The 15439-nt window shown below is 50.2% G+C and overlaps 4 protein-coding genes across 4 annotated transcripts; 1 reads left to right on the plus strand and 3 right to left on the minus strand.

Annotated features, from left to right (window-relative positions):
- Positions 1 to 17: 17 nt before the first annotated feature.
- Positions 18 to 2567, minus strand: COCSADRAFT_38426 (uncharacterized protein). Its single transcript, XM_007703428.1, has 3 exons — positions 2461 to 2567; positions 322 to 2410; positions 18 to 242 (listed from the first exon to the last, which is right to left on the minus strand). Exons 1-3 carry the CDS (start codon positions 2522 to 2524, stop codon positions 158 to 160), a joined length of 2238 nt encoding a protein of 745 aa, XP_007701618.1. The 5' UTR covers positions 2525 to 2567; the 3' UTR covers positions 18 to 157.
- Positions 2568 to 4393: 1826 nt separating this feature from the next.
- COCSADRAFT_38427 (uncharacterized protein) lies at positions 4394 to 5213 on the minus strand. Its single transcript, XM_007703429.1, has one exon. The coding sequence runs from the start codon at positions 5099 to 5101 to the stop codon at positions 4640 to 4642; it is 462 nt and encodes a 153-aa protein (XP_007701619.1). The 5' UTR covers positions 5102 to 5213; the 3' UTR covers positions 4394 to 4639.
- Positions 5214 to 7349: 2136 nt separating this feature from the next.
- COCSADRAFT_191732 (uncharacterized protein) lies at positions 7350 to 9826 on the minus strand (the record flags this gene model as incomplete). Its single annotated transcript, XM_007703668.1, has 2 exons — positions 7350 to 9456; positions 9730 to 9826. 2 exons carry the CDS (start codon positions 9824 to 9826, stop codon positions 7400 to 7402), a joined length of 2154 nt encoding a protein of 717 aa, XP_007701858.1. The 3' UTR covers positions 7350 to 7399.
- A 678-nt stretch (positions 9827 to 10504) lies between these two features.
- Positions 10505 to 11722, plus strand: COCSADRAFT_182796 (uncharacterized protein). The gene is made up of 3 exons (XM_007703669.1): positions 10505 to 11118; positions 11199 to 11265; positions 11320 to 11722. Exons 1-3 carry the CDS (start codon positions 10575 to 10577, stop codon positions 11648 to 11650), a joined length of 942 nt encoding a protein of 313 aa, XP_007701859.1. The 5' UTR covers positions 10505 to 10574; the 3' UTR covers positions 11651 to 11722.
- Positions 11723 to 15439: the final 3717 nt, after the last annotated feature.

The following is a 15439-nucleotide window of genomic DNA, read 5'->3' on the forward strand; positions in this document are numbered from 1 at the left end:
GGGGGGGAAGATGAGTAACGTTCTTTTTCATTTTATTGTATTGGAATTGTATAGCATTAATTTCATCATGAATCCAGTATGTAATCTTCTACCCTCAAAGCGATTTATCTTAAAACAACATCATGAGTAACTAGTCATTTCCAAATTCAGTGCTTACTTATGCCTTCACTACACCAACGACCGCAGCCACTGAAGAAACAACCCAAGTCAAGGTTGATAGTTCCAGCTGTGGCGTACAAAATCTGCATATCGTCAGTAAATCTGGACAAAGGATCCCAATTCCATGCTTTCTTGAACAATAAAAGAGAAAAAGTGACTTACTCCTCCGCCGAAATTCCCACAAACCCAATCCAAAACAGCCACTGCGCAATCCACAGCGAAAACGTACTCACAATCGCCAGAAGCGTGACTCTCACTATACTCCTCTTCGTCCGGCGCCCTCTTGAACTCTGGGTCGGCAACGTCCCGTACACAGCGTGAACATAACCCTCATTCTGCATGAGCGGCGTGTGTTCAAAATCCCAATCCCTATCGATCCAATACGCTGCTATTTTCTCCTCGATCCACATCCAGCGCTTTACAAACTGTTTTTTGAGCTGAGCCGCGAGATGAGTGTTCCGAGTGTGACTCCGGTGCGCAGGCGTTGCATCGAGGAGGACGATTAAGAAAGATATTACAGACAGGACGATTACGACGACCCACATGAGGGCGCCGGCGTACATGTACGTTGCTGCTGGTAGTTCAAGTAGTAAGGGAGTATTTGGGTTGTAGAAGCCGTGCTCGATGCCGTACGACACAGTGGAGATTATGGCGGGAGAGGAGAGAGCTTGCAGGAGGGTCTCGGATACGATGGCTGTGGCTACGGCGGAGAAGGTGGAGCGTTTGTAGGGCGAGGCGAGGACGAGGATAATGGTGAGCCAGGTCAGGCGTGGCATGGTGCACCAGAGGAGGGCGAGCTCCGTCATAGGGGTTTCCTCATAGGTGGGGGTTGATTGGATGAGCATGGCGTTGAGGGCGTTGGCGAGGAGGTAGAAGGCTGCTACGGCGATACCGCGCGGGAACCAGAGGATGCTGTTTAGGGGGTTTGTGGTTGGGTTGGAGGCTGGTTTTGGGCCGAAGACGGCGGTGAAGAGGGCGGCGAGGTTGATGAGGAGGAGACTCATACGTTTCCACTCGCTGGATGCACACGCTTGTTCGGATTGTGATGGGTCGATTTCTCCCGTGCTGATATTTGAAAGACCGAATGATTCAGTGTACCATGCCCATGGGATGGCATCGCGACGATTGACGCTAGCTAGTCGATGCCAGTCCTCTGGTAAACCATGCCAGTCATCCTCGGCGCCGCATAAGTCGTGAAGCCAGTGTACGTAGTCAATTCGGTTTTCGAAGACGTGGCAGGATCCTTTGCATGTGCCGTAGCTGATGTTGCGGCAGAAACATGATCTCTCTACTGCACGTTGGACATAGCAGTATCCGTCGTAGCCAACTCTGCAAGCATTAGTCGTGCACTGGTCCTTGAGCTGCATCACGCTATCTGGCATCGAATCGACGCACTGAGGCCACTTCCATATTTCCGTAGGAATGTAGTCGTGAGGAGTGGTTTTGAGTCCTTGCCTCCAGTTGGGGGGAAGTGAAGCAGATCCACAAGTAGCATGCATCCATAGCCGCTGCCTCGTCGAATCTACTCCGGGCCCTGCACAATCGCCTTCTGCAAGACTTGCATCGAATGTCTTGCAGAAACACTGCTTGTCAAAGTAATCATTGTCCGGGATAATGGCATGCGTCAGGTCGTATCCAGCAACCTCGGTATCAAGCGCGACCATTGTATGCTGTCCTTCATGATATTCCCACGGACGTTTAGCATACCCCGTATGTCTAGTGGAAGCCTCGAAACTGCAAGATGCCATGACTTGTCCAAATGGCTCCATTGATGAGGCAGATACCGACCCAGTCAGACATGTCGGCGCTTTGTCTGTGATACGAACGGCCGCGTATCCTTTGGTTAGCGAGGCTGGAGAAAGCCTTTGTAACCCGTTGGCATCGCCGACCTCAACAAGCCATGTACGATCCGTCGTTGTACGGATCCACTGGTACAGTTGTGCCTTTTTCAGAACCGAACGGCTACAGTATTCAATGTACTGTTCAAGAAATTGAGGAGAAAGCTCGGTGTTGAGACAGCTGAGCTGAGTGCGCCATTGGTGGCGGGTACAGATTACTCCAAAGTGTCGCATGCATTGCTTCTTTGTGCATTTTGTCATGGCATTTAGCCATGCTGGCTGGTCCTGCTCGGCGATGCACTGAGGCATGGGTGGCAAAGTCTCGGGGTAGACCCAGTCATGCTGAGTATCCAGTGGCGTTAATGATGGGGGCTCTTCGTCCGACACGAGTTGAGTAGGATGGAGAGGTATGTCTGTAGCCTTGCTTAGCGCCGGGATCAGACGAGGACCGGGGGATAATCACCTTGAAGCACATCCTCGCCCCAAGCAGTCGCCAACAATGCGAACAAGATTGTCGGAACCCTCATTATAAGAAGAAGTCCAGGTAATGAAGAATGAAAGAGTGGTGTGAAGAAAGCTGGATCAGCCTGGTGTTGTGAGTTGCGGGGTTGCAGTGCTGTGGCGCATTGGCGCTAAGGTCTGTGTAACCGCTACTTATCAACACACTGGTGATGAAAGTTTAACTGCCAATGCTATTTGATAAGCGCCAGCGAAAATGAACGGCTCTATAATCTCTGTAGAATCATATAGTGAGGATATTTATTCCAGGACAACGTCAGGGTATCTAGGTAGCATTTAACAGCACTTTGAACCAAGTATTCAGCAGCCTTTTCTACATTACCTTTTAGATGATAAGCACTAAATCGACTATCTGCACATACATACTTTCAACCTTCCGATTACTTACCAATACAAACACTCAACGTGAGATTCTCACCAGTTTCCTAAAGCAAGGTACACTACCAGACACCTCACAACTTACCCATCTTGTCTTCACCCAGTCGCCTCACCTCGCCTAGATCAACCTCGTGAAATTGATACTCGCTATGATGTCCACACCTCCCATCACAAAAGGACTTCTCAGACGACACACGAGCCTGCTGGTAATTACCTATCCTACCATCAGGGAACCTGTCACCCATGTATGGCGAGCTAGGTTCGGTAGGTGGCGTCGTCGGCTTGTAAGAGGGTTCGTTAATAGCCCTAGCAAAAGCAGCAGTGTTGGCCTCAATGTCTTTGGTGCACTTAATTGCACGCTGCCTGCTTCGCCGCTCGCGAACAGCGATAATAACGAGGAGGGCTATGACTGCCATACCTGTAATTACTACGACGGTGATCAAAGTAACCCTGTGCATGGTAAAATATACCTGAGTCTCAGACGAGTAGACGCCACGCTTAACTGAGGCGTGATGCTGAGATGTCGAGCAATTGGACATGGGTGCCATGTCGGAACGGTCTAAAATAATCTTTGGTGATCGGCAGGCAACGATGCTAGCGATCTCGGGGAGTAGTGGTACACGTGAAAGATCAGCGAGGTGTTTTACTAAAAGAAAAACAACTATGCAGGTGCGTTGAGGATTTTTTTTTAAACTGGATCTTCTATTTGTAGTAGTTCATGGGCAGCTGTATTGTGGGGAGACAATGTCGTTAACATGCATCGTAGGCCGACAATGCCCCAGCCTTCAAGCTATTTCCATGTGCGATGACCAGGAAGCCTAGACATAAGTGTTAGTGAACATGGAAACACGTTGTTAGAATTTTTTATTGGATGTTCATGAGATCGTCATGTTATAACACGAGGGGCGCAGCTTAAAACAAAGGTCATAATTGTTGAGCTGCAACCCCCGTGCGGCTGTAGTAGTGTACAACGCCAGTTATTGCATTGCCTCGAATTGACGATATGTCGCTCAGCAGCCCCTCCCCCCTTATTGCAGCGCATAGATCGTGATACAGTTATCCGCCTAGAGACTAAGGTACTGGGCCAAGTTACACGACTCAAGAAGCCGTTGTGGCAATAGCCCAATCAAGGGGGGATGGCGTAAGCATGAGCGAAAGGATTGTTGACCCAAGAGAGGGAAAAAGTGCGTGAGTGGGTGTGGGTGTGTGGGTGAATGCGGAGTGCATGATAGGATGACGCTAGCGGGGAGGTGCGTTATTGAAGCCGTCTGTCGCGGCTGAAACGCCCGGCACTGGACGCGCGGCGTTACGTCATAGGCTGGCTGCAGACCTCACATCATGCATGACAAGGCGCTGAAGACTGAACAAGTGAATGCACAAACGCTGGCATGCGCTGGACAATTGCGACATGCGACAGAGAAATTTCTCTTCCTGCAGCTGATACACCAAGGTAAGTAAGGAGTGATAGCATAGAAGACACGATTAGAAACTTGCATGGTTAAGGGAGGGAAATGAGGTTTGAATATTTCCATTGAAATGACTTGATATTATAATATAGACCGTCTGGATATACCCCAGTTTCGCCATGAACCCATTCTTATCCCTAATATCTCGTTTGTTTGAGACAAAGCGACGTCAGCTCTTGGCTGAGCATTGCTGGCCGATGGAAGAAGCTATCGGAGGGAAATATGATGCTGATGAAGATGATTTGCCGACAAAAAGACTTTGAATCCATCTAGTAGTACTTATAGGAGGCCGGCAAGAGCAAAGATACCAGCGGCAGCGGCACCCATGGCGGGGAGCGCGTTCTGGTTGGCAGCACCAGTCTCCTGGGGACTGCCAGTTGAGGAAGCACCAGAGGAAGCTGCAGAGCCGAGAGATGCTGTGGCGGAACTGAGAGCAGACTCAGCCTCGGAGCGGATAGATGAGGCAGCGGCGTTGGCGCTTGAGCGGATGCTGGAGGCGGCCGAGGCAGCGTCAGAGGGAAGGCCAGCAGCACCGGAGGTGATTCGGGAACCGATGCTGGAGGCGGCCGAGGGGACACTACCGCCAACGGAGGTGACACGGCTGGCAAGGCTCTCAACGTTGGATGCGACGTCAGAGGGAAGGTTGCCAACGGCAGAGGTGAGGGAGGCGATGACACTGTCAACCTGGGCGTTGGCAGCGCCGGCGGCGAAGAGAGCAGTGGCAATGTAGGTGAAACGCATCTTGATGGTGGATGGGGTGTGTGGTTGACAGTTGAGTCGAGGGGAATTGAATTAAGTATTGATGTTGAAGTGTGGGTATCTGGTGTGGAATGGAGAGTTCAAGCAAGACTGGGCGACGTGAAGGGCTCTTATACCAGCAGCGAGCCGTAGTACTAGCGCCATCCATCAATCAATCCCAGGCACAGCCCATCGGGGCAACAAACAGTGTGCTGGCCTGGCTACTACATTGAATGGACACTACGCACCGCCTCCTCCACTTTTTTCCCACAAGGCTAAAATTGGGAAAAGCGGCGGCGGGTGACGCCACATGTCGCGCTTCTTTGGTCTCCCCCAGCCTGTCGGAAGACAGCAACAACCGGACCCGTCTCCACTCTACTCTTGCTCCCACGGGCGGACGAGTTGCAAGTGAGCTGGGCGATCAATTCGTCCCTAGCTCATGACGTCGTCTAGGAGGCCAATACTACGTTCCTAATTTCCCTGTCCCATGTTGCAGCAAAGGTCCGCGGAAACGGGCTGTGTGATCGGATGGGCAGTCGTTGAACGCTCTCATGTCATTCTCGCGTCGTCGACTACCGGACTCCAAACACTGCCTCTCCTTACTTACTATGTAGAGTAAGATGCTATTTCCAGCACACAAAGCCTTGTTCGCGAGCTGAAACTCGCCCTGCCCCGAGCATAGTACTACGTCGTTGGGCCAAGCTTCCGCCCCATCAGCACCATCTCAAAGTCAAAGAAGGGACCCTGGTAACTCTCTACACCTAGTAATAGCCATACTAGCAGTAACTACTACTACCGCCCTTCTTTCTAACCCGTTCACTACTACATGCAGCCTTTGCTGGACACTGGGCTTGCAGTGGGAAACGCGATTCCAACGTCCCGTCGATCCACTTTGTTGTTAGGGCAACCCCCATTCAAGCCTTGGCCGTGCATCTCGGGCGCTCTGGAGCCCTTTCCAGCCCATGGACAAATGATGAAACGAGCATGTCGTCACATGTCCCCAACTTCACATCTTGATTCAGGTCACACACAGCAACGGCCGCCGGTCTCCTCTGAGAAGCAGCACCAAGCTGAGCCCAAGCTCACCTCAGCGGAAGGATTCAACGGCTAAGACAATGACGCACCGTAATGTGGAATAAATTGTGGCTCTGGGCGCCACACTAGCTCGTGGCGCGGGTATAAGGCAAAGACAAAAAAAGACGGGCTGTGCGATGATGCTGTGCTACGGGTGGTGTGTGTGTGCCTGGCCACCCACCCGCACCAAACCCCAGCCCTACGCCGATCTCGCCATCGACACCCCAACCCCTGTCGTTGGCCTAACCAGCCAAGCCCGTCTTTGCCGGCTACCTTGCCATAATCCCCAGTTCCTCATCCCACTGTTCACGCAATCACAACGCCTGCCTTGGTTTCCTCGTTTAGAAAACAGTTTGCTCTCTCCTGTCTACGTAACTATATCGCTAAATTAAATTATTCCCCGAAACGCGCCGCGTAGCCTCTGACATCATTCTCCCCTCATTCGCCCCCAACGCCTTTTCCCTTCGAGTCATTTTTCCACCTCGGCTTTTTTTTTTGCATCGCCTGCATACACCTACTACTACTACTAACAGCATTGACTTATTCCTTGCTTGCACTTGTTATCCCCAATCGCATTCTTCCGCAATACTTACTATGTAAATATGCATTACATTAATAGGCCCGAAAACGAGTCGGAAAATGCACAAGTTTGTACACGTAGTACCTAAGAGGCATTGTTGTTCAGGAGGGCCTACTAAATAGGGTAAGGGGAGACTATCGGTGTAGAGTACAGCGCAGGGCTTGGGCGCTACGGGGATATGAAGGCACTTAGCTATGCCGGACTGGGACCCTGGTGCGCGTTAGGTATTGGTTAGGTTGGCTTCCAGAAGGAGGGGAGAAATGTTGCTAGTATGCCGAAATAACTGACTACTGACATCACATGTTGTGCAGCTTTGAACTGGGCATGTGCATGTTCTCTTGGAATGCGTGTGTGTGTGTGTGTGTGTGTGTGTGTGTGTGTGTGTGTGTGTGTGTGTGTGTGTGTCAAACCGGGTTTGCTTTTCCCTCTTGATTATTCTCGGCGGAACACAACATCGTACACGCATTACTATATGCTTGTGTTGCTGCTAACATTTCACACCCCGTCACTCTGACCAGCCGTAAGTTTCGAAGTAGTAGTAGTATCAAGTCGCCAGCCACGTTTTTTACTATATCCAATATATACACACCTCAGCAACCCCTAACAAAATATCTACAGTGAAGTTAACTCCCCCATACTAAACCCATCTACCCCATCCGATCATCCCACACACACTCCACATCCCCCCTCTCTTCCCCCTTCCACACACTCCCAGGCATATTCTGCGCTGCAACTGCACTTCGAATCCGCGTCCCCAGCTCCGGCAGTCCAGAGCCCACAACCTGCGTCAGCCCGCTTTCCACCGTCTCGCTCATGAAATTGGAGACCAGAGACGCTACATCCGGGCGCGCATTGCTTAGCCACGTGACGCTGAAATCCGGGCATTCGCGCTTTAGTTCGTCAATTTGGCGGTCGAGATCCATGGATTCGATGGAAGACACTGGCTCTAGCGCTGCGCCATCGTCGTAGTCTTTGTCTTTGCCTTTGCCGCTGTCGAGCTGGGGTGAGGCCTCTTGCTTGGTAGTCTCGGGTCTGGTGACAAAGATGCGGATGCGGAAGCGCTTGTTTGAGCTTACGGATACGACTGGGGTGTCGTCTTTCTTCTCGATGTCGCTGCTGCTAGAACTGGTTGCTTCATCGCTCTGGTAGAGCTGGGATTTTAGATATGCAAGTTCGGGTGCGATCCAAGCGAGGTTCTCAATGTGGCGGATGGTCCAGATGAGCTCGATGTTGCGAGCGGGTGAGGAGGAGGAGAGTGCGTTCATGATGACGGGGAGAGTGTAGGTGATTCCTGTGCCGCCGGAGATGGCAAGGATGTTGGACGCTTCGTTGTTGATGACGGAGCTGCCGTATGGACCCATCATGATGACAGGGGTAGATGCTTGCATGCGCGGATAGCAGTTTTCAGCAGCATTGGCAAGAGCAGCGAGTTTGGCGGTCTCGCCGTTGCAGGCGCGGATGATGTATGTATGGCGCTGTAGGGGAGAAGAGCTATTTGGGTTCGAACCTGGTGTGAAGGGATGCGACTGCCACATGTTGAGTGCAGGAAAGGTAAGGTAAAAGTGTTGGCCAACTGCCCAAGGGCTATGCTTGTGGTAAAATGTCATGCGAACAATAGTGCCCGTGGGATCTTTGAAGGTATCCATGATTGCTGGAGCCGAGCGGAAGCCAAACCAACCATCCCTTTCTTTATAACCAGTGTGGATGAGAAAGGTGCGAACACTCCGGGCAACCAAGTCGAACCCCATAATGGAAAACGATGCGATCATCCAGCACGAAAGCTTCTCCCAGTGGCCCCAGCAGGCTCCAATGTAAAGGATGGAGACAAGGAGATGCGACTTGCGGAAGAACTCGTATCCCGTCCAGCGGATCACGGGTCGGAGGCTGAAGACGAATAAGAACGTGATGAAGGCTTGTGCAATGCAGCCCCAGACCATGTACTCTTGGTTGATGAACTTGGCATAGACAGTAGGTTGTGGTTGGTAAAGCTTTGCTTCGATAATAGTCCAGATGATGGCATGAACGAATGACTGGACAAGAATGATGCGGCCTGTCCAACGGTGCAAAAAGTTGAAACTCTGGTAGGGAATGCCTGTGACCATGCTGAGGATCGAGTCGCGGCTGCACAAGGCAATGGTCAACGGAGTGAGGGCAAAGGCAAAGGCACCAATACGGTCGGCAAACCCACCCATACCGGTGCGAGTATTGTGCAAGCTGCTATCCTTGATTGGCGTAATCCATGTCTTGTATGTGATGCCAGCAAAAGAAAAGGCTGTGAGGTAGGCGCAAAGCAAGGCAAGGATCAATACCTGCAGCCTTGTAGTATACCTGAATACTTTCGAGCACTCGGGCAATAGGTGTTTGCGAACAGCCGATGATGCCAGTCTTGTAAGGCGATATACAAAGCTCTGTCTTGGGCCGTTCTGTTTCTGTGGGCGCGCTAATCGAAACACAATGAACAAGAGGAGGATGAGGCCAATAACAGCCCACATGACAAAGGTGAAGATCATGGATGTTTCATGGTCGCCATAAACGGAATCCAGATATTCACAGGTTCCTTTGTCGTTGGTGCATGGCATTTTTCGCACCGCATAGCCCCAGTAATCGATTGTATACTGGACATTGTCATCGGACTGGATGTGACGAGCGGCCAGCGGGTGGGAAGTCGAATTGAAGAACATGGCAACAAGCATGTGCAGCGCTGCTGCAAGAAAAAAAGACAAAAAAGTATGGGTACAAGAGAAGAAAATTGAGGGAGTCGCAAGAATCCGGCATTGCGATTACTTGAATGAAGACGATTTAAGGTCCCAAGACCATTGGCAAATTTCTAGTTCCCACAGTAGTACTACAGTATATTACAGTGCGTTCATGTTTGATGTTTGACAGGATTTTGTTGCAGCTGTCAGGTTCCTTCGAGCGAAGTGTCCAATCGTAGCATTTTGATTGATGAAGCCGAAACGAGGCTGTACCCACATACCCACCAGCGAGGGACCGCTCGTTTTGATGGCCGGATTCAGTATCCGGGACGGCCTCTTGGTAAGTCTCGACGGCCGGATAATAACTGGTACTACCATAACGGTACTACTATATAATAATGCCAACACCAAACACCTCTTGGCTATATATAACTCGGGCGAAGAGATGATGCCATCGATGATAAGAATTTTCGAATTCTTCACGGGATTGAAAATGCTGACTCTGGTGCGATTAGCGGTGACTTGGGTCAATGCCGGAGTTATTTCAATCCACAAGGAGACGGTGTTGATATAAGCAGCGCACTGCAGGACACGTGCTAGTACGAAGTTGCGATGGATCGAGGATGTTTGTGATGCTGGGCAGCGCTAGGGTATCACGTGAGAAACATCACGTGTACATTATTGTATCACGTGAGTAGCGTCACACGTGCGGTGCCCCAAATGGCGGTCGAGTTCATGGAAATTGCCTCGGGCGGGTTGCGGCGCACGATGCGTACAACGCGCACCTGATACGCTCGACGTGTGTGTATGTATATATATGCCCACGTGTACTTGTGTATGAGCTGGATGCGAACAGGGCGTCGACTGGACTGAACTGAATTGGACCAGACGCTGGAGATTGTGGTGGCTCTTTTTCTTGTTTTTTACGCCTTGCCAGCGTCGCCACTGGGCTGGAAAAACAAAGGAGGCCCCACTTCTAGCGGTCGACCCCTGCCAAGATGTCACACGGATGCTCGGACGAACCTTTCACGCCCTAAGTAACAGCCATTTCTGCGGCCATGATTTCCGCCGCTGCCCTCGCCGCTCACCTCAATTGTTATGCCCACTCGTTGCATAGCAGCCCGCCATGGACGTAGCTCTCGAAATCCTCGATCCTCTTATTCTGGATAAAGCCTATGCATGGGCTTTACCCGCCTCATCCCCCGGCTTTACAAACTCTTCATCAGCCACACTTTTGGCGGCGGGCTCACCGCTTACCTCGCAATGGCCGCGCGACAACATCTATCGTCAGATTGTGTCACTTCTCACCATTACCCAGTTGGGCGCCACGTCCCTCTATCTCTTCTTCAGCGCCCTGTCTTACTACCTTGTCTTTGACCGCCGCCTCGAGTACCACCCACGTTTCTTGAAGAACCAGGTCCGACAAGAGATTAAATCCTCCTTGTTCGCCATCCCTTTCATCAACTTGATGACGCTTCCCGTGTTTCTGGCAGAGGTCCGTGGCAAGAGTCTGCTCTATGCCAGAACAAGTGACTATGGCTGGCCGTGGCTGGTAGTGTCGACCGTCCTGTATATGGCTTTCAATGATTTTGCCATTTACTGGATTCACCGCCTCGAACACCACCCTAGCGTATACAAGTACATCCACAAGCCACACCACAAATGGATTGGTAAGTTCTGATTCCCATGTGTTTCCCATCACTGTTTTGTCGCTTTGCGCATTTAAGAGAAAATGCTAACAAAATAAAAGTTCCTACACCATGGGCTGCCCTGGCTTTCCACCCGGCTGACGGATTCATCCAGTCTCTGCCATACCAGTAAGTATCACACTACCCGTGTCTTCAAGAAGCCATTTCTAAAACTCAAAAAAGCATCTTCGTCTTCATCTGTCCGATGCAGAGATATCTATACATGGTTCTCTTCGTCAGTGTCCAAATCTGGACCATCTTCATCCACGACGGCGACATGATTTCGGGTCATTGGACCGAAAAGTTCATCAACAGTCCCGCGCACCATACGCTGCACCACATGTACTTTACCGTCAACTACGGACAGTACTTTACCTGGGCCGATAACTATTTTGGCTCCCACAGGGCCCCAGAGCCCTCGCTCGACCCCATCCACGATGCTCTCAAGGTGATGCGGGCAAAGGGTCTTGTCGACGAGCAGGGTAATTTGATCAAGCATGCCAAGAATGAGTAATGGGAAAAAGTTTTAGAGGTGCCGATGTATCATATAGACTTTGTTAATACGATAATGTAATGTCATATTGTGGTGTGTTGATTACACAGCACACCCGTAGTAACAAAACCATCCGTCTGGTGCATTCGTAGTGCGTGAGTTGATGTCTCATTAAGTCTTTTACAGCTGATGATCGCAGCCTTGGCTGCATACTACGATCCGTCTCAGTGGTATCTTATGCAAGAATGAATGCGATGTAATTGGCTCTATGTTATCTCTTCTCTGCTATTGGCTTCAGCTGCACTGCGGATAAAAGCAGATAGCGTGGGTTATACCATGAACGATAATAGTAGAAGCTCGGCCAAATCGCTGATAGCAACGAGCCAGACAATCCATCAGTCGCGGCAGTAGACAGCAACACCATTGCGCAACCAGAGTAGCTAACCAGTCACAGCAGCAAATAGACAAAAAGCAATATATAGCTCAAACTACACCTTTTCCCCCAGCAACTACGCGTACGAGCTATAATCATACAATATTAAACATCCACATGCGAAACTTGTTGACAGACATCTCGGTTGTGGCTTTCTCCACGCAGCGAATAAAGGCATACTTGCGCTGTACTCTTTCGCATAAGCCGCAGCGTATGTGCAGTGTTTTTTTTTCGTGTATCTGGGCACTTTACGTTGCGTTGTAGTACCTGGTCCATGCACTTTTTGTACCACCATGTCTATACTATGTCTGGGATAGTAGGCTCGCTTCTGCTTTGTTGGAGGTGGGGGCGGTCGGTATCGACTTCTCTGGGTATATTGGGTATTTTATTCGCACGAACGGTTTGCTAGCCTTGGCTTGTTGAGGGTTTTCTACGTGGTGTTTTAACAATATTTTCCTTTTTTGAGGGTCGTTTTCTCTTTCTTACTTTCTTTTGTGCGACATTGATGTTTAGTTTTATTAATTGCATAGTGCGTGGATGAAGAAGTAATAGTAGGTTCACGGATAGTTATGGTTCCTCGTTTCGTTGAATATTAGTAGCTTGGTTAAAGGTGTTTTCCAAAAGAGTGGATTTTTATGATTCGTCGACTATCTGCTTTCATTCGTGTCTCGCACTGCACTACTGTCCGCTCCTAATCATCCACGGTCGTCATGTTGATGTCAGCAGATCTTACGGCGGTTGCGCAAATCATACTGTGGTCTACGTGGCCCGGATAGAGGTCAAAGAGGAGTGTTATACAATATTAGTTAGTTATATGATGGAGTCTGGAAGCGATTAAGAATTCTAGGTGGGCGCCCAGGCCATATACTCGTTTGGATGAGAAACCATAGCAACCTCTGGAAAATCGTAGTCTCAGAGCCAGTGAGCTTGTAAGGACATTTATGCTTGGCTTGTTAGTTCACGATCATACGTAGTGTCATAGTCAGTTAGGTGATAGTCTTAGTAGCCTAGCAGAATGTAGTTTTCAACGATGGGGTAGGTTGCATGTAGCCATAGCAAAAGCTTCAGCTTACCTGTTTTTTCTCTGTGGTAGATAATGCCTATTCATGATCCGCGGCCGTGAAAATCAACTACCAATAGTGATGAGTGATCTTGGTTGCTTCTTTTATGGCGCGGATATACTACTATATTCCGAGTGTCTCTGTTTTCGGACTTTGATACAGACGTGGTTTGGACTTCTATTAACAAAGTTAGCACTTCACTGGCACATCATTCCCTTTTATGGTTAAGCTTTTTTTTCGCGACTCGAAGGAACGATATGCCCCGGCCCACTACCTATTTCTGGAGCACAATCTAGAAGACTGTTTACTGGCGATTCAGTCGGTAGTTAATGCCTGTCGCTTAGTCATAGGCGTTATTCTGCTCAGATAGAACTATTTGCGCTTGAATTGTGTACGTACTCATCATATCTGAAGAGCCTGTATTTAAAACATGCAATGATACTGGGATTATCTGCACATCATACACATCTATCTGTGGGCAATCATAGACACGGATATGCACGCGTCGAGGACGTGGCGTTGCATAATTCACCGAGTCCGAGGCGGATTGGGCCGGGAACGAAATGTTTGATCATCATTCCGCCTCGAGCGGCATATCGAGCTAGATCCTGGAACATAACGGGATATATGTGATTGTCATGCATCTTCTGCCAGGCTCGTCATATTGAACGTCTTTTGTTTTAAGGGTGTGTAGAAAAAATTTGTTATACCCCTTAATCTAGAGACCTCGTATCGCTCTCTGGCATACGCAGCTGGCGATTAGATGCTGGAACGGCCGGATAAATCGCACCGCGATCACATTTTATCAACAGCTTCCATCTTGTGCTTTTGATGTGTATGAACTTGTGGTAGCTTAGCCTTCTTGACTACGCAAAAGATCAGTATGGGCTAGATCCCATTGCTTATTTTAGTACTTGACACTGACGATATCCTCGTCGCGGGGTTGTTGGAACAGGCACAATCCACGGCGATGCTTGCAGGCTGGTCGAGAACATTAACAATCGTAGGGGTACACCTTCAAATTCAAATCGACGGCCAGTGTAGGGATAAAACTAGAGTAGCTTGGCTTCAGGCTTCAATTACCGACATGGGTACTTTGATAATGTTGTTGAAAGGGTGTTTCCCCCAATGGTTCGCTGACAACGTGCACCATGCGGAATGACTCCGGTGAGATTGAGGATTGCGTTTTGTTGCCCAAGCACCCGCGCCGCACCGTGTCCGTATGCGCCATGTTCGGATTCGGGTGACGGTACAATAGGCTCGTGCTCCAGCGGCGAACGATGAGGCGGTAGTGGCTGCTTATGCAACCTTCATCGACCAAAGTCGTCAACGAGGATGCTGCCAAATATGTAGTATGTAAGTACGTAAGTAAGTAGGCCGTAAGAGATGCCAAACAGGGGCTGGACATGGCCTGCCAATCCGGGAGTTCAACCCAGCGGGTGTGAAATGTCTCTTGATAGACCGTAGTTCTACTGTAAACCTGCTGCGATCTGTGGAACGACGATCGTGCCACTGCCTGTGGTTCACGCTGGCTGAACTGCGATCGATCGTAGTACGTTCTGGTCAAAGAGAGGCTGTGCGTCGTATTCAACACGTGGTTAGGTCGCCGTTCTAGCACGGTCGGTGTCAGGGCAACGAGGCGCGGCGTGGCGCGGCGGGACGCGACGCTGCGATCTAGACGCATAGACATACAGGGAGTGGGAGATGCGATGATGAATCATGTCGTCGTCACGTGACTATTTGATCTGGGTGCGATCTGTACGCGGTCAGGCATCCTGATCCTTCACACGTCCTTCACGCCCTCCAGCCAAACATTTCGCTCCGGACCAGGACCGCCGCGTATAATCAATGTCTTCGCTGCTATACCGCTAGCCACGCCACCACGGATTTGTCTCAACTCCCCTGCGCCGGCATCTTAAATTCAGCCAGCCGGTAGCTTCATCAGGGCTTCCGCTTCCGCTTTCAGATGGCCAAGGTGCGATGTCGATAATAGTGCGCATGAAGAAATCCTCTACCGGAGGTGCCTGACATTCCCCTGCTTGGTCCAGCACTTGTGCTTGTTCCAATGGGCGTCCAAGGAGCGCATCTGCCCATACGCCTCACGGCGGGGAGGCGGGTGTGATCGGTGGTATTCCATAGGAAATCTCTCCGAGCCGTATCTCTAGCCGTACACTAAGCCCCATACGGTTCGTGCTATGAACTCTATACACGCATACGATTGATCACTTAGGAACTTGATTCTGGTGGCGCTCATGCCCCTTTGGCGCCAATGTTTGAGCTGTCTTGGTCTATATCCCGAGCTGCTCAAATGCATCG

Source organism: Bipolaris sorokiniana (assembly GCF_000338995.1).
Source record: "Bipolaris sorokiniana ND90Pr unplaced genomic scaffold COCSAscaffold_10, whole genome shotgun sequence".
NCBI lineage: Eukaryota > Fungi > Ascomycota > Dothideomycetes > Pleosporales > Pleosporaceae > Bipolaris > Bipolaris sorokiniana.